At 46.2% G+C, this 21,575-nt stretch overlaps 1 protein-coding gene and 1 long non-coding RNA gene across 2 annotated transcripts in view; both read right to left on the reverse strand.

The window, feature by feature from the left end:
- The window catches only part of TFG (TRK-fused gene), a 33,766-nt gene extending 26,931 nt beyond the window's left edge, over positions 1-6,835 (reverse strand). The window contains exons 1-3 of the mRNA XM_006033069.3: positions 6,685-6,835; positions 4,448-4,530; positions 1,968-2,179 (exon numbers count right to left, since the gene is read on the reverse strand). Of these exons, the coding sequence (XP_006033131.1) occupies positions 1,968-2,151 (184 nt within the window). The 5' untranslated portion in view covers positions 2,152-2,179; positions 4,448-4,530; positions 6,685-6,835. The remainder of the gene's footprint in view (positions 1-1,967; positions 2,180-4,447; positions 4,531-6,684) is intronic.
- A 2,137-nt stretch (positions 6,836-8,972) lies between these two features.
- On the reverse strand, positions 8,973-12,154 carry LOC102379792. Its single transcript, XR_324896.1, has 3 exons — positions 12,090-12,154; positions 9,849-10,044; positions 8,973-9,656 (listed from the first exon to the last, which is right to left on the reverse strand). It is a non-coding gene; the product is annotated as an uncharacterized LOC102379792 (long non-coding RNA).
- Positions 12,155-21,575: the final 9,421 nt, after the last annotated feature.

Below are 21,575 nucleotides of genomic sequence, written 5' to 3' on the forward strand. Positions count from 1 at the left end.
GGGGGGGGGGGTGAGAGAGAGATACTTTAAACCCCCTCCCTGACCGCATGGGACCCCAGCCCAGGTCTGCTGGGGGGGAGGGCACCCCTGCCAGGCTTATCCCCTGCTTTTGGCTCCAGACACCGCACTGAAGTGGGGCAAGGGGATTTAACCCCCCACCCTGGCCCACACGGTACCCCAGCTGGGGTCTGCCTGGTGGAGGGTTGGGCAGTCCTTTGCCCTCTTGCTCAGGTGGGAGGGGACACAGCCCTTCCCTGGCCTGCATGGGACCTCAGCCAGGGTCTGCCTGGGGGGAGTGGCAGCCCTTGCCAAGGTTTTTCCTTCCCCGCTCCCTGATGGAGCACAGACCATGGCCAGGCTCTGGCCCAGCATGCTAAGAATGTGGGCCCTCGGGTGGCGATGCCACCCCTCATCTCCGCGCTGCCAATAGGCACTCTGCCTGGCATGGTGGTGGCATGCTCCCCATAGCCCATGCTGGAGCTCTGCATCTCCAGCTGCTGCAGAGGAGAAGAATGAGGAGGAGGACAGAAGTGCTCTGTCCCCTTCTCCTACTCACACGTGACAAAAGCGATGGCTGGGGAGGTGCCTACCCCCATGCTACACTGCCTGTGTTCCCTGCCTGGCTGTGAGACACCATGTGCCAGTCACACCAGAGTGGGGAACTGCCTTACAAAGGGGAGCCCCAGGTCTCTGCTGCACAACACCCACACAGCCCTTGTGCCTCCAGGCATCCACAGTAGGTATGTCTTATTGGTTAAGAAGTCAGCCGATTATAATTAGAAGTTTAAACAGCTATTTTTTTAATTATATTTACATGCCTAGTACACAGTCCTGCACTTTATTCATTAACACTTGCTATGCTTCTGACTTATCATAAAGTCTAAAACAAGAAATGGGGTCTAATCCTCAGCCAAGGATTTCACCAACTAATGGGATGCCATATTATGAATCATTAATTAACTATTGGAGGAAGAAAGTTAATTTCTCAGCTGCTGAGAAATGTCTTTTTACCCGAGCAAAAGAACAAGTCATCCTTTTTCTTTTACTCTCCTATCTCTTACTGTAAAGGTCACAAAGCAATACAAAATGTATAAAGCCTTAAGATATTAACCTTTAAAAAGTTCTCCCTCCCAACTACACCAACGTGGCAGACTTACAGCCCCTGCTGGTCCAACGTATCAAAAAGGGAGGAATATAGTTTAAACTGAAGAAAAAAAAAAAATGCATTCAGCATGTGTACATAAGACACTTTAAAAAAAAAATTCCCCTGAACGTAACATTTCCATCTTAAAATCAGAAACACCTGGGTCATTGTGCACAACTGTTACCATACTGCTAAATGTTCAGATTAGCAACATAAAAAATACTGTACAATTAAGCCTTTCCTAGACAAAAGTGTCTGAAGCTAAAAGTTCAATCTCTAATAGAATGTTAAAAAGTAAAATTACCATCCATCCCATATTCTAGTGGAGGGGAAGGGCAGCACAGCATGGCCTTATGCCACTGATCCCCAATGCCAGATCACAGCTCTTCACAGACCAGATTGGACCTCTTTGCACACCAGATCTAGTCCACAAGCCATAGGTTACCAATCCCTACCCTACACCAATGACTGAAAGGATAAAATTTCTAAGATATTTGGATGAAGCCAGTCCCTTATCTAGATTACACAAACTAGGAGATAACCAGCATTAAGTTATCTAACAGATATCTATATCTATATAACCAATGTGTATATAGCTTTGGAAGATATATTTCAAAGGGCTATAACATTAAAATTAAGATGAGCATGCAAGTCATCTTTTTTGTTCAACACTCGGTGAAAGAGTAACTTACTCCACCTTATTATGGCAACCAGCAACAGAAAAAAATAAAACAAAACAAAACAATCAAAGAGAGATGACATTCTTCTGAAAGTTCAAAGAGAATATGCATGGTTTGCCAACACATTAGCAAGAAAATCGTACCTTCGTCTTTATACTTTATTGTGACTTCATCATTGCTCAGAAGTTTTCCTCTGAAAACTCTCTGCATCATCAGAACCAGCTCATCATATGTGATGTCTTCATTATGAATAGGAATTCTCCTGATATCCTCCCCCAGCTGAGCTTTGATAATCAGCTTCCCACTTAGGTCCAGTTGTCCATTCATGGTGGACTCCAGATGTCCCACAGGCCTGCTAACATGCACATAAAGAACATTCACATAATATATTTTAGGAAACTATTTTGTTTCATGACTATTATAGTCCTTCACAAAACATAATTCTGAAGTTTTCTGGAATTTATTTGGGAATTACAAACAATTTAGCACATTCTCAAATAGAGGAGTTTTGTTGCACACCTTCCTGAAAACCACATGTTCTCAATTCATTGTAATAGGGAGCAGAAATCACTGGAGCTTTTAAAAAAAAAAAAAAAAAAAAAAAAAAAAAAAAAAAAAAAAAAATCAAATATTTAATATCAAATAATTCTGCCTTAAGTTTGAATTCAAAGTTGAAGAAATTTAAGGTGAAATATATGATTTTGCTAATTGCAAAGCTTAGGGAATTTTCTTCAACATTTAGCTTTTTTCCCCATGTTTGGCATGGATTCATTTAGGGTGCTGACAGATGCGAACTCCCCCCCTCCGCCAAACAGTGCTTAACTGAAAGAGGAAATGCATTAGTTTGACATGGCTCTGCAGCACTCTTATAAATTGGGTGAATCAGCATGGCCTTTTGGCGCTTTTATCTAAAGCTGATTCAATCAGCTATCAAATAAAAGCATCAAAAAGCCCCACTGAAGCACCCAATCTATACAGACATTGGGCGACCCGGGTCCAACTAACATGATGCTCTTCTGGACATGTACTGCACTTGGTGCGGGGGTGCACTGAGCTTAAAGCGCTATTTTTGTTCCCCATGTCTGTACATAGCCTTAATATACGTATATGTAAATACTCAGTAAGGTTGAGACACATATCTGTTAAAAAAAGCACTATGCCTCACAATATAAAAGTGTGCAGTAGTCTAGCTACATATTTGTGAGGTGCCCATAACAAAAGTTTTTCACAACTATAAGACTGTAACACCATAATTTTATTGTTTTGGAGGGTGAACAAGGTTCAACATAGAGGATCAAGTGAAGCTGGTGTCGCTCTGGATGCAACCAAAAAGCGAAATGAAACAGCCAACTTACTGGTTTCATTGCAAGTGACACAGTTGGGCATCCGTGTTAAAACAGTAATGTATTAGGTTTCTAGTCCTGGAGATTTGTTCTTGAGGTGATGGTCCAGGAAACATGAGGGGCAAGGATTTTTAGTGATATCTTTAATTGGACCAACTTAGTAGATGGGAAAGCTGTTTGAAAAGCTTTCGAGCACCATGTGCTCTTCTTCAGGTCACCTTTCCTCACCAAAAATTCTTGCTTCTCATAGCTTTATGTTTTAATCAACCATAGATAAAACTATGTTAATTTTTCATAATTCAGTTATTTTAGACAGAAGAGTGATAACACAAACTTGAAATTTGCTTCAAGTTAATTATTTTAGGGACAACGACCCTTTCAGCCTAACAGAAACTTGAGAGGAAGTTACTGAGTTAAGGCCTTAACTAAGTTTTGGCTTGATGCTTATTGCATATTTAGCAGTGCTGTGACATGGAATAAGATACCAAAACATACATTAAAACCCATAAGTTCTGTTCTTTCGTGATTTTTATGTGAACTGAATGCACTTTCACCAACTTAAAAGACAAAATTTATTCTGACCGGTTTATCACAGTGACCCCTTTAAAAAAAAAAAAAAAGAGTAGACTTAGCCTGCCACTCAAAACTAGAATCATGTTCAGGAGCTGAACATGTGGGAATAGGAATTATATGATTGCAAGGATGCAGGATGTGCTAATCCTAAACCACCCCTGTCAAATGCTTATCTAGCCTCCTGAAAACCACCAATGAAGGGAACTCTACAACTTCTCTAGGCAGCTCATTTCATTGTCTGAAGAACAGGACAGCTAGGAAGTTTCTCTGAGATTTATTCTTCAACCTGTTTTGCTGAACCCATTTGCTTCTGAGGAACTGAACACTAACTATCTAACATTAGTTTAGGTCAGGTGCAAGCGGCACCTCAGCACAAAGAAATGGCACCTAAACACTCAAACCCACAATCTTAGCATTGTTAGCAGCACATTCAAACCAACTGGGATAACTGGCCCATCAAGTATTGAGACATACTGGTGGAACAACAGGGTGAAGTTAATGCTGTGCTAATGCATTGCTCATTTTGTAGAGAGAAGAATTTAGACTCCAGAGATTTCAACTCAAAACTTCTCATAGCATTTTGTTTTTGAACAAACTATCTGAGAGAGCATGAGTATTTACAACAGATATTTTTACAAAAAAAGTAGAATCCAACATAACACCAAGTAGTCTTTTACCTCTTTCCACCAATATATTTTTATTATTACCTTGTCCGTCTTAAAGACTTGCTGGATTGTAGGTCAGGTTCCCTGCTTCACTTCAAATTAACGTTCGGATGTCCCGCCATGAACTGCAAGAAGCATGGGTAATCAGTAATAGGGTATGAAAACTGCATCAGAAAGCCAAAAAAAGGTTAGCTTACTGTCAGGCCTCACTGGAACAACATACTTCTCAATATATTACATTAAAATGAAAAGGTTGGTATCTTAATTGTAATACATAGGTATGGGAGACACTTTAATGCAAAGGCTAAATATTAAATTGTATCTATGAAGCTTGTAGGTCAACCCTACACAGCTCTTAACAAAAAAGTATTAACATCTCAAAATTTTGTATGGCAATTGCCAACAGCCTGGAAATTCATGAAACATACCTCACAGTTTGTCCTCATAAGGCACGCGCACACACTTTTTAAATATTTGTTACAGTAACCTCCAGCTTATCAACATCCGAAGTTATCAAATTTTTCAAAGTTAAAAGTTTTAAATAGATTTTGCAGTATTATAGCCCAATAGCCCACCTTCCAAATTTGAATTGTACTCTGACTTAAGTCAAAGTCCTCAAAGAAGCATTATGGCAGGGACTGTCTGGGAAACTAGAGGTGATAATGTCACTTCTTCAGAGGAAAAAAGAACCAAAGCAGACAGAAGGAAAGAGCGGCAACTAGGGCCAGAGATCTGCAGCCACCTAATAGAACAGGGAACTCCATGTCCAAAAGAAAAGGTAAGCAGAAAAAGAATGCCTTTCTACATCTTGTTCCTGCCCCATTACCAGATTACCCGAAAAAAATGAAAGCAACTCAGTAGAAGGGGCCCTACTCATGGGCTCCTTCCCCAAGAAACAGTCCATTCACAGTTCCTCTTACATTTGCAGAGAGTTCAGTGAAACTACCTAAAGCTGTACGCTGCTAATGTAACAGGAAGAGGATGGTAATTCCTGCTATAGGGATAAAGGGAAGGTGCAAGGTTTTGCTGGGGAGCCATGACTCAGGTCATTTGTTCAATCCACTATCTGAAACTGAACCCGTCCGCCAGCCATGTAGCTCTGGCCTCCCTGGCAGTACTCATAAGAAGCCAGAGAAGCTGTGAATCCATCAGGCAGCCAAAGCCGACTTCTCTACGGCAAGGGGAGGGGAAAAAAAGAGGGAGGGGGCTGGCCTAAAGCAGCATCTATTCACAGAGGGAAAGACTCAGTTTTGCAGGCTCCAAGGTAACTAACCCTGATGCTGCTCTGAAAATACACATTCATGATATCTGAACATCAGTCTAAAGTTAATTTAGACCATGTCCAAGTTACATCCTGCCAAATCACCACAGTACACACATATCTGCCAAAACCACATAACTCTACTTCATCAACTATGGCCAGCAGGGTTCAAAATACATCTGAGGAGGGCAGGAGCTGCTGAAGGTGGCTGTGGCAGTCAGCAGAAAGCCTGGGCACCTCTATCCAAACTTTGTACCAGCTTTCAGGCAGCAACAGAAGCCTTCTTTCAGAAGGAGGCGACACTACTGTGCCAGCAGAAAGAAGGGCTCTGCCACCACACAGGACCGGAGGTACACTTGAGTTTTCCAGAACTTGAGTTCAGCCAGCAAAACAATGCTATGTGGACCAGACCCTTTTTAAAAAAGAGGTGGGAAAAACCTAAAAAAAATACCCCTGTTAGGTGTGTTAATCTTGATGTCCAAAAAGGAGAAAAAAAACCAGCAAGTTGATACGAAAGTCGCCCTTAACCTGAACAGTGGCGTCCGTCACCTTGCAACGTGCAGCTGGCTCATTTCTACGAGGGAACACGAGAGCTAGCACGGCCATCTGGTTTCTGCTGCACATCCACCCAAGAGCACCAGCTCATCGTGTGACCTCATCTCATTGCATGAGATCATCTCGTGTGACCTCATAGCATGACTTCATCCCCCTGCGTCGCTCATCACCCATCTCTGGCCTGCCACAGGCACAGGAGAAGGATACCTCAGTGCACCTTCCCGCCCTGGTCTGGCTACTGCTGTTAACTGCCATGAGCAACGACCCCCTCCTCCCCCCCACGACACGCTGACGCTTCCCTGACGGACGCTGACGCCACAGTGCTCTTCCTTACGTCACTCCCGGGGTAACGCCCCTGAAGACCCCCCCCCCCCGGGGGCGCCTCTGGGCCCCCCCGCCTTACCTTTCCCCGCCGCCTACGGAGCCGCTCCCCAAGCCCGCCCCCCGGCTCCCCGCCGCTTACCCTGGGCCCCGCTGGCTCCGGCCCGGTCCCGCCCGGCGCCCGGACGTGGCAGCTGAGAGAAAGGGCTGGGACAGAGACGGCGGCGACTGCCGAAGACACCGCGCATGCGCACGCACATGCGCCCTTCCTTTCTATAATCCAGCCGGAGCCCGTGAGACCGCTCTGCGCATGCGTAAACTGGCAGGGCGCGCCCTCCCCGCCCCTTCAACGCAGGCCTGTGCCCGCTAAACCTCCCCGCGCCTGCGCACGCGGAGAGCCTGCCCTGTTGGGTCCTGCACTCTTCGGTTGGAAGGGGCTGTGTGGTGGGCGCATGCGTAGTGAAGCGGATGAGGTCTCGGTCTCGGTCTCTTCCAGTGCACGAGCGTTCTCCCCCTGCCCCCATCCCTGCATGGCATGGGGCTGGGCAGGGTGGTTCCACCCTGCTGGGCAAAGGGGTGAAATAGGTTTTCCCCCCAGCAAGTGAAAGTGCCCTGCTTCTCTAGCGGTGAGAGGCCAGGGCTCCATGTGTAGTGCTGGGAGCTGCGCACCTCTGTAACAGGCAGCTCCCTGCTCTCAAGAGCTGTGAACTGGATGTGGGAGGCCTATCCAAGGGGATCAGAGCACCATGCAGGGCCAGATCTCAAAGCACAGCACCCTGGGGTTCCCTTGAGATCTTTTTAAGGGTGCCCCAGGGCACCGCGCCATGTGAGCACCGCAGTATTGCCAGCTCTCATGATTTTTGGCATTGCTTTTGAAGTCTACACTTCGGGAATGTGAAAAACTTAGCTCTTCCTTTTATATATCATAAGAGTTGGCAACACTAAAAAAAGAAGGCAACAGCAGGCAACACTAAAAAAAGGCAACACCAAGAGACGCGCAGAGATTTCAAGTAGGAATCCCTCGCTGTGGCCTTTCTGTGTTCTTTGCTGCAGAGCTGCTCTATTATTTTTTGGTAGGCAAAAAAAGAGTGAAAATAAAGAGTTGGCATTTTTCAGGGGCACCTCCAGTCTATCCAGGGTTGCCTCCAGACTGAAAAGTTTAAGAACCTCCAATGTAAGGGCTTAGATGATACTTCTGTAACTGAGGTAGTAGCCCATCTCATTGCCAACTTCATGCACTAGAAAGAAAGATGCAACAATTTTATGCAAAGGTACTTCATTCTAATGTCTTCTTCTCCAGCCACTGGCTTTAGTATTTTTTCCCACCAACTCATCAAAATGCCTCTGAATTCAGACCTCTCCCTGGGTGAGGCCCTGCTGCCTGGAAAAGATCTGATAGTTTCACAGCCAAATTATTTCTAGCCCAAGAGGCAAAGGCTTCAGGGCACAGCTATAAGGGGACTTATAAACAAATAGACTCCTATTGCTAGAAAATCCCTGGGAAACTTCTGGTTGCAATCTCTAATGCCTTTCACCTGTAATAGGTGGTATTACACATGACTACAACTTAAGGTGCAATTCAGACCACAATGTTAATTTAAAACGTAAAATAATACCAGGCATAACACAATTCATTTCTATCTGGGGTTTTGTGGTATTACATGCTAATCTAGGAGTCTTTTACATTTAGCAACTTGAGTTGTGGTCGACCAGGGTTGAAATTTCTAAGTGAAACATAGAAAAAAGGAGCTTTAAGGATTTTGTTGTCTACTTCAATTTTCAGCAGGGCAGTTGGAAAGCCCTAGTAGCAACAAGTGGACACCGGGGCTGAAAGCAATTCAGATTGAAATGAGAAGGGAGTTTAAAAACAAAGACTGAATTGATATGTATTTTCAATTTTAAGTATTATATAACAAGAAACAGATCACAAAAATTTGCATAATTTGGAAGACCTTCCTGTTCTAAAATGCCTCACATCTTTCTGACAATTACAAGCACACTCGCTCAGTCTCACTTTCTGCCTCTCATTTTTGCCACCTTTGGACAGGTAATTCAGTCCTTCCCCCACACAAGCATGTACCAAGGCAGCATTTTCCAGTTACCAAAAGGAAACTTCACAATCTTTAATATCCACATTGCAGGAAATATCAAAGTTCAGCTATATTATTGTGATCACTCTGTTCCACGTGTAGATAAAAATTGAACTATTGCTCTTAAACATGCCACAATTAAAAAAAAGAAAAATCACTAAGTTCAGGAAAAATTACCTCCCCCATGCACTTTCAAAGGGTGTTGAAAATGGTTTTTGTGCTGGTGTGAAATAAGTCAACGTTTTATTCAACATCTGAAATATCTACAAGATGTTCAAGTGTACATTGTACCAAAGTCAACATATTTAACAGAATGAATCACAATAATATTTTTTGTGGGGTAGGTGTTATTTATTTGGAGGCTTTAAAGAGAAAAATATTTACATATTAAGCATTTAAAGTGAAAAACACTATGCAAAAAGTTAGGATGGCATTTGCAGAATAACTGCAAAATCAAAACAAAATGGAGAAATATCATTACCGTCCTCATCAGGACCATCATTGTTGTTTCTGGGTATACTTTATGTGTCCACCTGGTCTCAAGGAGGGGCTCTCGTGCTGCCTTGGAGTATGCATCTGGGATTGTCTCTGCGTTTGTCCCAGTGGTCTCAGAGAGTGCCCACAATCTCCCTGAGGGAAACCCAGAAACTCTTCTGCCACGACTTTGATCTTCCTTTCAGTGGTGGGGTCCCCTCCTGTGGTCCCTCTTGGATTGGTCACACTTCCTGGCGGGTATCCATGGGGCTTCACCTCCCCTACACCCCATCCATGCGCCAGCCTCTAGGATGGCCACTTGATGGTCAGATGGCTCGCCCTCCAAGGTCAACTCCTGTTCTCTTCTCATTGGCTGGGCTACAGATGACCTCTCCTAGCCCTACATCTCTTTGGGACATTAAGCTGTCCCTGCTCTTCCGCCACGTCTTTCGTTATAACTCGGCTGACTGCCGTGCTATCTCGGCTGCTCCTAACCCCGGAGCACTGCTCATAGCTGTCACCCTTGTCTCGGGGTCCCTCTAGGTGATCCCTGAAAGTAAAAGAAAAAGAAGAAATTAACAGAAAGAACAAGGGGGTAGGGCTTTGAACCGTTTCCACTCACTGACCCGGCGTCTGTGGCTCCTGCAGTCCCTTGACACTATTCTCACTCCATCCCTTCACTGTGGACCCCTCCAACGGGTCCATCCCCAGATCCATTGCTGGTCGCCAGCACTGCCCATACCCGGTGCAGGAAGCACTTTCGCTGCCTGCTCCCTGCAGTGCCTCCGCTGTGGTCTTCTTGCTGCCAGCTTTTATTTCGGCCAGGCAGCATTCTGGAATGACGTCGTCCATCCGTGCTGCTTTTAACCGGAAATAAATGTGGCTCATAAACTGTGTAGGTGCTCCATGCTGGTGCGGCTTGCCCGTCTCTTCTGGGCCTGAAATAGGTAAGTTTGCCCTGGCTTCAGGGCTTTTCTTGCATGGACGGGCTGTCTCTGTCCCGGGTCCTGCCACGGGAGGGGTGCCCTTGTTTCCATCCCCCTGGGACACTTTACATTCAGGTCACTCAATCCGTAACCCATAGGCCAGATCCAGCCCACATAACCACATCATCTGGCCTACAGGGCTCCCAAGGGGTCTGGAAATTTGGCATCAGGGGACCAGTGACAATTAAGCTACTGTGCATTAGACTAAGTCCACTGCACATTACCATGTTAGCATACTTTTTGCATGAGACGCTAATGCATAGTAGAATTAGTCTAATGCACATTTAGCATCTCGTGTAGATGTGCCCAAAGGTAGGTATTATGAACCTCATAACTTGGAAATACAGGCACAGAAAGATAAATGTCTTATCCAAATTCAGCTGAGAGTAAATGAGTAACAGTACAAGGTGAAAAATTATCTTTCCTAGGCAGTTTTGGGGGACCATTCCACACCTTCCTGCAGAGAAACTGATGCACCATTTTGTGTCTCCACTCTTGTATCTCTGACTTGTCTGATGAAGTAAGCTGTTGCTTATGAAACATTATGCCTCTCTGACTTAGTCTATAAAGGGGCTACTATAACAGGGTAACTATTGGGCCCAGTCATCATGCTGGCCCACCTCTGTATCTGGGCAGTCTGCCCACCTATACTCTCCTGCCTTGATGTGAACAATAAGTTGTTTATTTTTAGAGCAGGATGCTGCCCAGTTTAAAGCCTGATGCCAAGGGCATATTACACAGCTCCAAACCTTCCCTTATACCGTGTCCCATGCCTCTCAGATGGCACCCACATTTTCCATTACTCCCCTGGCTCCTTTCTGGGCCACTCTGGCTGCTGGCCCAACTAGGCCTCCAGCATCCTTGGACGTGCCTGGACCTTAATTCACACCTTTCAGTGGGGCCTCTACTCCAGCTATACCAATTAGCTACTGTGTAGCCCTTCACACCATCTTCACGGCCTGCTCTACACAGCCACTGGGTCCCTACAACTCTGCCCCCTCACTGGGGCCTCTGGATCTCAGGTGTCTGACGAATTACCTGGGCCCCACTAACTCAGCCTATGGCTGTTCAGGCCTCAGGCATACCTGGACCCTTCTGGGCATTATGTCCCTTTGGCTCTCAGACATCTGTCAACTACCTGGACCCCACCTTAGGCCCCACTCAGTGGGCATGGGCCCCTGTTCTTTTCTATCTGGGTGTGCTCCCCTAGCCTTTCCCCTCCAGGGGTAACCCACAAGACAGCAGGGACTGAGGCTTTCTGGTGCCCCATACTCACACTTCACAGGTGTGGCATTTCCTGGAAGCTGCCCTGCGAGAAGCAGCCCCACCCTGATGTAATCTTTTTATGTAATCTTTTTTATGGTATATCTAGCTTTCGCAAACTATATCTCACTAAATACTTAAGGCAACTTGCAGATGCTGGGAGGGGTGTGGTATGTGTGTGTTAACAAATGCTTGCAGAGCACAGCGTGTGGGATGCGGAGGATTCCTGGAATGCCTCCCTAACACCAGCAGGATAATGTCTCCCTGACACTTGTAAGATAGCAAGAAGTTCAGAAAAAGGTCTCATTATAATGCTAAAAATCACACCCCCGGGCAGGGCAAAAGTATGTTAATGAAACATATATGTATGTAAATGAATTACATGGCTAAAACATAGGTATAGAGACATGCTCAGTAGAGAACGTCTTATGTCAGTGGCTTTTAACCAATCACCTAGAGATACACTTGCAAACATATGTATAAAAGGTACCCAAAGGTAGAAACCGGTGGCGCTTGCTTTGCAAACGATTGCCAAGCACCCCTCTCTGCGCAGACTGGAAACAATAAAGATTAAGTTGGATCCTCCACCCCTGTGTGTTCATTGGCAATAGCGCACCGGGCACGAACTCACACTGTCCGTTGGGGACAACAACCACACCATCCAACCCCAGCAGGGTGTAGTTTTAGGTCATGCCCCAGGACCAGGAACCTCTTGTCATCCCCATAGTTCCTACCCTGTCCTTCGGGTGTTCCTGAGCAGCAGCTCCAACTGGGCAATATTCTGCCTCCATCTGCTTGCAGCAACTGATGCTGGCTTTACTGCTCGAGCCTGCTTTTATTCCTAGCAGCTGAGTCCTCTTCCCCAATCAGGCAGTCTCCTGTTGACCAGGTGACTCCCGACTGGGGAGTGCAGCCACCTGCATCTGGCTCTGCTGCCTACTGAGGTCCTTTGAGTGGCAGGCAGCATAGGGGCCCTGCTGCAAGCAGGCACCCAAAGGTGCTCTGCCACAGCCACTCTGCCCTGCCTTCTATCTGACTTTAGATTAACACAGCTAACTACCTCTCTTGGCCTACTGTTGTTTGGAAGGCTCCAAATGCTAGGGATTTGCCCTGCCAGAAAAATCATATATTTCTGGAATCTGAAGAGGTTTTCAAGCCATTAGCCTCTTTTCCATTTTTATTCAAGTTTAATATCAGAGCTAGCAATTACTGTATGTGTAAATCCAGCTGGTCCTCTACAAAACATTTGGTAGGATATGGGATTAATCTAAACATGCTCACTGGCCGCGTGTACATGAGATGCTGTGGTTATTACTGTGGAGTCATTTAAATGTTAATTTAAATGACTGTGCAGTAACCAGAGTTAGACATCTTTTTCATGAAGCTGACTGCGCAGTAGCCCAAGACTACTTTCACGCTTTCTGCTATGCAGCGCTACTGCATAGTAGTCATGGCCTACCGTGCAGTCAGTGTCTCATGTAGACGTGGCCCCAGTGGATGTTACCTGCAAGGGTTCAGTTATTGTTTGAGGCAGCTGGAAAGTCTTTACATTGCACATTGACTTTATAAAAATAAAAGTGAAAAAATGGAGGAAAATATGCAAATTTCTTATGGACAAACTTCTGTTTTCCCTTTACCATAAGCAATCATATTTCCCTTTACCATAAGCAATCATGTATGACTAATCATACAAGCTACTTGCAGATGTTAAAAAGCAAAACCAAACCCTGCTCTTTACTTTAAACTTGGCTTGTTCCTGCGTTAAGCCCTGCGCGTGCCCAGAAGAGGCAGTGTCTTAGCTGGACCCAGCTCACCTGACATCTGCATAGATTGGGCGCTTTAGTGGGGCTTTTTGGTGCTTTTATTTAATTGCTGATTGAATCAGCTATTAGATAAAAAGCTCCAAAAAGCCCCACTGAAGCGCCTGATCTATATAGACACAGCAGAGCTGGGTGGAAGTAACACACTGCTTCTTTTGATAAAGCATGGTTTTTTTAAGCATCTGCAAGCACCCACATATATCAGAGCCTCTTAAACCAGGAAACCTACTCTTACAGTGCCTTTTCCAGGATGAATTAGCCCCAAACAGATATTTTTCCTTAATATGATTGTATCTTGGTCATTCTTCATTCTTCCATAAGGAGACGGTTATCTTTCAATCAAGGAAGAGCTGCAATTTACCCTAAAAAGCACTTTAATTGTGAAGTTTAATAGAAAAATCTAAAATAAAGGTTTCTTTGTTAAGACAAGCCAAGTGAGAAAGCCATCATTTTCAAGAGGTGACTGGCACTTAGAAGATGGAAGTTGAGCTAGTCACTAGAGATGCGTAGCAGGTGCACATGTGTGCACATGCATCCTTTGAGATTGGCTGCCGCTGCTGCTGCTGGCGGCGCCTGCAGGTGGTTACTGTGCCCTGCCCGCCGCTGGTGACACTGCCAGCGACATTTGCAGGTGGTTGCCGATCACTGCTGGCTGCTGCTGACACCTCCGGCAGCATCTGTGGGTAGTTGCCGATTGCCGGTCGGTGCTCGCCACCCCTGCCTCTTGCTGCTGACACTGCCGTGGCCGCCTGTGAGGGCTCCTTGCTTGCTGCTTCCATGCCTCCACCACCGACACTGCTGCTGCCACCATTTGCGGGCAGTCGCCCCGCCCCGCCCCCAGCCTTGGAAGGCATGCGACGTTCATGGAGCTAGTGAAACTTGGCTATTTGTTTAGCATTAGCTTTAGTTTTCTAGTTGAGCAGACTTACACTTTTTGAGAGGGAGAAGGCCGGCATGGGTAAACAGAGTCTATACTTTAAGACAAGAGAATCACCATGCTGTATAGATCTGGGGGGGAGAAACAGACCCAGTTAAAACAGTGATAGAGTTCTCTCTTTTTGTTTTGTGGAATACAGAACTGATCTTTGCTTTCCCTTAAAAAAAATCATGGTCCCAGGCTGCAAAAGTACCAGATACAGGATCTGTCCTTACATAGCAGCATAAGTCCTATGCAAGCGTGGGCTTCTATTAGCCTGTGGCTTTCTGATTTGTGTCCAGTGGCTGCTCAACAGAGTAGTGTTTGCATAACCCAGGACACCCATGATTGCTGTACAAAGCAAACCTTGAAAAGTGCAATTTCACATTTTAACTAGTGTTTTAGTTAGGAGAAATCCTCTGAAAGGGTCTCAGCTGGTCTGGAGGCCTCATCTACATGCTTTTTCTTCTTTAATTTTAAAATATAGTGAGTCTCTGAATGCAGATAAATTGGTATCTGCACCAGTGAGATAACATTCAGCAACATTTTCCTTGAAGATTAATGATCTGAAAGTATATAAGTCACAGACCTGGAGTCCCTGTGAGTGAAATGAGATCTCAGAGTTAATACAATAATGATCAAATTGAATTTTTATTTTTTTTAATTTGGAGAATGACTGTAACAGTAGATGGTTTGCTACTGGTATTATAATTAACTATAATGTTAACGTCTTTAAATACAGGGGATGGGGAGAAGAGGAATGCAGAAATGGTTCCATGTAATAGTGCCATGCTTGCCTCACGTAACTTACTGTAGTATAATATATATGACTTGTAAAATAGTATTATTGCTCTCTACTATCTGGAATGTAAGACCTACATATATATGTATAAGTCATAAGGCCTAGTACTTTAACTAAAAGAGAAATGGTTGTTATTACAGTAACCAGGGCTTATGGTGGGGTTTTGGAGCAAAAGGGCCAATGTTCTATCTTTGTTCATTGCTTAGTTCAGTGGGAGTGAACCTTTTGGCAGGCATGCCACAAAATAGCCCTGTGCCCTCCTTGAGTGCCACTCCCATACCCTTCTCCTACCTGATCTGTTGCTCTGCTTTCTGCCTTTTGCCTTATCTCTGCCAAGGTGGCCAGCAGTGGCCAAGGCCACCATGGCAGCAATGGGGCAAGCAGTAGAGGCAAGCAAATAGTGATGGGCTAGGTGGCCACCAGTTACAGAAGTTATATTTAAAGTGTGATTAGGCCGGGGTAGGCAACGTTTTTTGGCCGGAGTGCCGAAAAAAAACATAATGCCTACCTCGTAAGGTGCCGGAGTGCCTGCATGGCAGAAAAACAAAATGAGGGCAAGGGGTACATGGCGGGATGCCCTGCTTGTGCCCCTTGCCTCCACCCAAAGCCTCTGCCCCCCAGCCCTACTGCCCCTTGCCCCCCACCCACAGCCCCTGGCCCCCCGCCCTGCTCTGGGAAGCTGCTGTCAGCTGGGGTCCCGGGCTGCTCCCAGCAGGCAGCTGGGATGCTGCAAGCCCTGCTCGGAGCAGCCCCGGCTCCGTCGCTGGCAGTAGCTACCTGGAGCCGGGGCTGGCCATGGCGTGCCAAGCAAAATGGCCTTGCGTGCCACGCTTGGCACGTGTGCCAGGGGTTGCCGACCCCTGGATTAGGCCAACAAAAGTGCTCTATGGCCATGATGTAACAAACCTTACAGATGCAGAGTGCTTTAAATACTGGGAATGTCACTTTTATCTGAAGCTGGATCAATCAGCTATTAGATTAAGGTACTCAAGGACATGGCAGGTTAATCTGCCTAGAGCATCTTAATTAACATGTGTAAAGCTCTGAATAATCAGATAACTACTTTAATAATTCCAGCCTCTTCTACCTTCCCTGGTGCATTAGGTAACCATCAGGGGTAGCTTGTGGGGGAGCTGCCACCCAAAAGCTTTCCTAGCCACTACTAGATGGCTAGTGGGCCCCAGAGCAAGCAAGGATGGGGGGCTGTGGCCTGAGTAACCTCCTGACTGTGAGGCCCCAGGAGGAACAGGAACAGGGGGAATGGGTTCCCCTGGCAGCAGCTGAAGCCCAAGTGGGTACTCAGCCAGCCGCTTTCTGTGGTGGCCATAGTGGGGAGGGGAGCGGGGGGTGAGCTCTACCTACCAGCAGCAGCAAAAACTGGGTCTGGTGGGGGTGGGAGAGAGGATAGAGCTGCCAGGTTGCTTTAGGGGCACCAGGAGCTACCTGGCTGCTTAAGGGTCACTTGCCCCACCTGACCATGCCACCACTGCATCAGCCTAGCTGCACCCATTTCCGAAGGGCTGTTTTGGGAGTTTCTGCCGGGTGTATCCTAGCTTTTGTTCCACTCTACTCTTCACTCCCCCCATAAAATGGCCCCTTTATTCATGGTCCTGTAGTGTCCTTTGGGAGAGGGGGTTTTAATGACCAGGTCTGCAAAGGAAAGCTGTTGATAACTCATTAAGCTTATTTAGTGCATGGAAGGGTGTGGCTGGCTGCTTTTTTTGTGTTGCTTAATGGGACATCATAGAATGTCATGGTCATTGGCAGAATCGTGGCCAGGTTGCCTTAAGCCCTATTTACTGGTCCCAGCTCAGTCAGTGATGTTCTGAGACCATGTAAAGAGCAAGTTGCAATCATACCGGTACCCTTCTACTCTCATCCATCGATATGTCTTCTGCATCAGTGCCCTCCATGACAGAGCCAGGCCAGTCTTTCTCCTCCTCCAGTAGGCAACCCCGCAGACATAACTGGGACAGGGACTGCACAGAAACAAGGCATCTAATTGACGTTTGGAGTGAGGAAGAAATCCAGCGCAGACTAGGAAAGCATCACTTGAATCGAGATACCTTTAAGTATATTGCCCAGCATATGCAGGCATAGGGACATAACAGAAGCTAGGTGCAGTGCTGCATGAAGACTAAAGTACTGAGATCTCAGTTTTATCAGGTCCCTGTGTTAAATGCTGAATTGCACCAGTTGAACACTGAACTTTTAATTAAACCAATAGGGTGGTACTCCTTTCAGAATTCAGCACAGGGAAAGGATTCTTACAGTGGTGGGCGACTCTAAGTAGGGTGTTCGCTTACAGCCCAGCACTACCCCACCGCAATAGTTAGTACAACTAGACAGACTCAGTTACTGGAAACCACAAGAATGTATTAACATTAACGGACAACAACAATAATTACAAGATGATATACAATGGTGAATGAGAAAACAATGAGAAAGAGAGAACAGAATAGAGTACAGACTCTGCTCTGTATACTCAAACAATGTTGCAACCCTTATTAACCCAGACAGTTTAGCTGTCAGGCACTCTACTTTCAGGGAGAACGGTGTGAATTCCTCACCTCCCTCGGAGATTTCTCCTTTTATCAGGGGAATGGGTGATACGTTACCATACAAGTGTTGGTTCACTGGCATCAGTCCTCATCTATGGTCAAATCCTAAAGTAATCACCAGGAAGCCTTGCTCTCCCCAAGATATACACAACCCCAATCACTCCACAGACACTAGACACTCGTAAAGCACCTTTCATCTCACAGTTTCAAACTCATTAGACTCCTCCTTCAGTCACACACAAAAGACACACACCAACCCAGTCTCTCAGACACACACCCAAGTCATACACACACAGCAGAGCGGAGCTCAGGCCCTTTTGTATCTCAGAATTACCCCATATTCACAATCCCACCATATCTCTAGGGTATGTGTCACTCAGTGGCTCATCCAACTGGTACATCTGTCAATCATCTCATTGAAACAAACATATCAAACTTCACACTTCAGACCAATCATTGTCCACTCTACCTCAGAAAAAAATAGAGGTCACCTTTTTGGCCCCAAAATTCTCAATACCAGGTCTTCACTGTGCATGCTTAATGTATGTAGCCAGGTCAGCCACTTCTTAGAGAGTTCACTAGGTCTCAAACCTTCAGATCCTTGACCTACTGTGCATGTGCAAGACTCAAACTTCTTAACATTATGTCACTCTTGGATAGGCCAGGGGATGTAGCAGCACCTTGTACTCTACATGTGATGCGAACAATAAGTCCAGGGACAAAAAGCACGGGTCTTTAAGAGGAGGCTGGATGAACACCTTGCTGGGGCTGTTTGACCCCTGTACTCTTTTCTGCCCATGGCAGGGGGTTGGACTTGATGATCTGCTCAGGTCCCTTCCGACCCTACCAACTATAAAACTATGAAACATGACCTTCTATCAGCAGCTATCCACAATACTGACCAAAGATTGGGCTGTCCGGTCACAATATTCATTTGGCACTAAAGGGGAGGGGGCCAGGAGGAGTCTGTTTCAGGGACCCTTCAGGATGAAGTGGGGCTCAAATACAGGCAGAAGGAGAACATGGAGGACATGGGACGGTGGAGAAAATGGGTGGTCATGAGTTTCTGCCCAGAGGACATGGCGCAGGAGCACAGGAGCTGGAGATAGCCCATGAGGAGAGCGTAACATTGATGCTAGTCCTTGCATTGTGTCAAAAAGTGAGAGACAATGTGCAGCACCAGAGAGAAATCTGTATGCAGGATAATCTTTTGTCCATGTCTGAGAATACCCAGATGGGCTTGCAGGAGAACGAGGCCATCGTGGATAATGAGACCCAGGTCTTTGATTCCAGGCATGACAATTCCGCCACAAGGGAGGCCCCACCACCTTGAACCTCAACCTCTATTCCTGGTTCATGCCCTGACCAAGGATGTCCAGCGGCCCAAAATGGTATGTGTTGCTCCATCCATGTGATCCCTTTTGTGAAACAGAGGGCTGCTGAAGAGAGACAGGGAGGGGCTGTGAAATTAAAGAGGCAGTGGGGTATCCCCCAGCCAATATTGTCCATCCTCCTCCACACAGCTTACTCTCATCAAGCTGTGCCCGAGGGGACCATACCAAGGTTTCAGGGTTCCCTCCACCTGCTCCTTCTCTTTCCCACCCCATGGGAGAGTCATTACTGTGTATAGTGGTGGGGCTCCGCTTCCCTCTCATACCCCAAAGGCGCTGCCTATATCAATCACAGTACCAGGCTCCCCTGATGCTAGAATATGAATAGCTACCAAAGGGACTGACTCTCATCCTGCGGCATTTATGGCTCCAGAGCAGAGAACTATGTAAAGTGGCCAATCTCCTTCTCCCTCTTCCTCCTCTCTCAGATCCTTACTTATCCTTTCCTCCCTCCTTCCCTCTATCCTGGCTGTGGCAGGGGGCAGTTTCTCACAGCAGAATAAGCAGGATAAAAAGTCACTGCTGTTCTGCTAGCTTCCACCCATATAGGGATCCCTATACATTGCAAATGAAAGTGGGGGAAAGAAACTCCCTTCAAGGACCTGCAGAAGCATGGAGCCATCATCTGTGCTCTACCCTTCCCTCTGGAGCTGCAAGTTTAACCCTTTCTTCCCCAAACAGCATAGTTCTCTCTCCCACCGTCCCTCCAAATCTGGACAGCCACAGATTTATAAGGCATTCAGGGCATTTATTCATCTCTGCCAGCTAGATGTAATTGGGATTTTTGTGTGATTGTGGGTAAACACAGAGTAGCATGTAAGGAGAAGAAAAGGATCAAGGCCAGAAGAGCCAAGTCAAATATATTTGAGTTATGCTTGCTAGCCCCAGTTGTTAGATGGCCCATGGACCTAGTTCAGGAAATTCTGAGGCAGCCTCCCTCAGATACAGAACACAACATCAAGTTATGGTGGGTGAGAAAGGGGAGAAACCCTCAGAAGACTAAACCGAGCTGGGGCTGAGCAGCCAATAAGGAGCATTGCAGTCACCTTTCCTCCCCTCACCTAGGATAGTGCCTTGTTACACATACAAAACCTCAATTAATGCTTTAAAAAAAATCACCAAATTCTAGGGGTGTAGGTTGTAGCCATGTTGGTCTAAGGAGATAGGCAGACAAGGTTGTTTGTGTAAATCTAATATATTTTATTAGACCAACTCAAACTATTTGCCAGACTGCTGAGCATAAGAAGCAGGAATCCTGTGTTTCCCTGAAGAGAAATCTGTATGCAGGATAATCTTTTGTCCATGTCTGAGAATACCCAGATGGGCTTGCAGGAGAACGAGGCCATCGTGGATAATGAGACCCAGGTCTTTGATTCCAGGCATGACAATTCCGCCACAAGGGAGGCCCCACCACCTTGAACCTCAACCTCTATTCCTGGTTCATGCCCTGACCAAGGATGTCCAGCGGCCCAAAATGGTATGTGTTGCTCCATCCATGTGATCCCTTTTGTGAAACAGAGGGCTGCTGAAGAGAGACAGGGAGGGGCTGTGAAATTAAAGAGGCAGTGGGGTATCCCCCAGCCAATATTGTCCATCCTCCTCCACACAGCTTACTCTCATCAAGCTGTGCCCGAGGGGACCATACCAAGGTTTCAGGGTTCCCTCCACCTGCTCCTTCTCTTTCCCACCCCATGGGAGAGTCATTACTGTGTATAGTGGTGGGGCTCCGCTTCCCTCTCATACCCCAAAGGCGCTGCCTATATCAATCACAGTACCAGGCTCCCCTGATGCTAGAATATGAATAGCTACCAAAGGGACTGACTCTCATCCTGCGGCATTTATGGCTCCAGAGCAGAGAACTATGTAAAGTGGCCAATCTCCTTCTCCCTCTTCCTCCTCTCTCAGATCCTTACTTATCCTTTCCTCCCTCCTTCCCTCTATCCTGGCTGTGGCAGGGGGCAGTTTCTCACAGCAGAATAAGCAGGATAAAAAGTCACTGCTGTTCTGCTAGCTTCCACCCATATAGGGATCCCTATACATTGCAAATGAAAGTGGGGGAAAGAAACTCCCTTCAAGGACCTGCAGAAGCATGGAGCCATCATCTGTGCTCTACCCTTCCCTCTGGAGCTGCAAGTTTAACCCTTTCTTCCCCAAACAGCATAGTTCTCTCTCCCACCGTCCCTCCAAATCTGGACAGCCACAGATTTATAAGGCATTCAGGGCATTTATTCATCTCTGCCAGCTAGATGTAATTGGGATTTTTGTGTGATTGTGGGTAAACACAGAGTAGCATGTAAGGAGAAGAAAAGGATCAAGGCCAGAAGAGCCAAGTCAAATATATTTGAGTTATGCTTGCTAGCCCCAGTTGTTAGATGGCCCATGGACCTAGTTCAGGAAATTCTGAGGCAGCCTCCCTCAGATACAGAACACAACATCAAGTTATGGTGGGTGAGAAAGGGGAGAAACCCTCAGAAGACTAAACCGAGCTGGGGCTGAGCAGCCAATAAGGAGCATTGCAGTCACCTTTCCTCCCCTCACCTAGGATAGTGCCTTGTTACACATACAAAACCTCAATTAATGCTTTAAAAAAAATCACCAAATTCTAGGGGTGTAGGTTGTAGCCATGTTGGTCTAAGGAGATAGGCAGACAAGGTTGTTTGTGTAAATCTAATATATTTTATTAGACCAACTCAAACTATTTGCCAGACTGCTGAGCATAAGAAGCAGGAA

Source organism: Alligator sinensis, unplaced genomic scaffold (genome assembly GCF_000455745.1).
Source record: "Alligator sinensis unplaced genomic scaffold, ASM45574v1 scaffold1286_1, whole genome shotgun sequence".
Lineage (NCBI taxonomy): Eukaryota > Metazoa > Chordata > Crocodylia > Alligatoridae > Alligator > Alligator sinensis.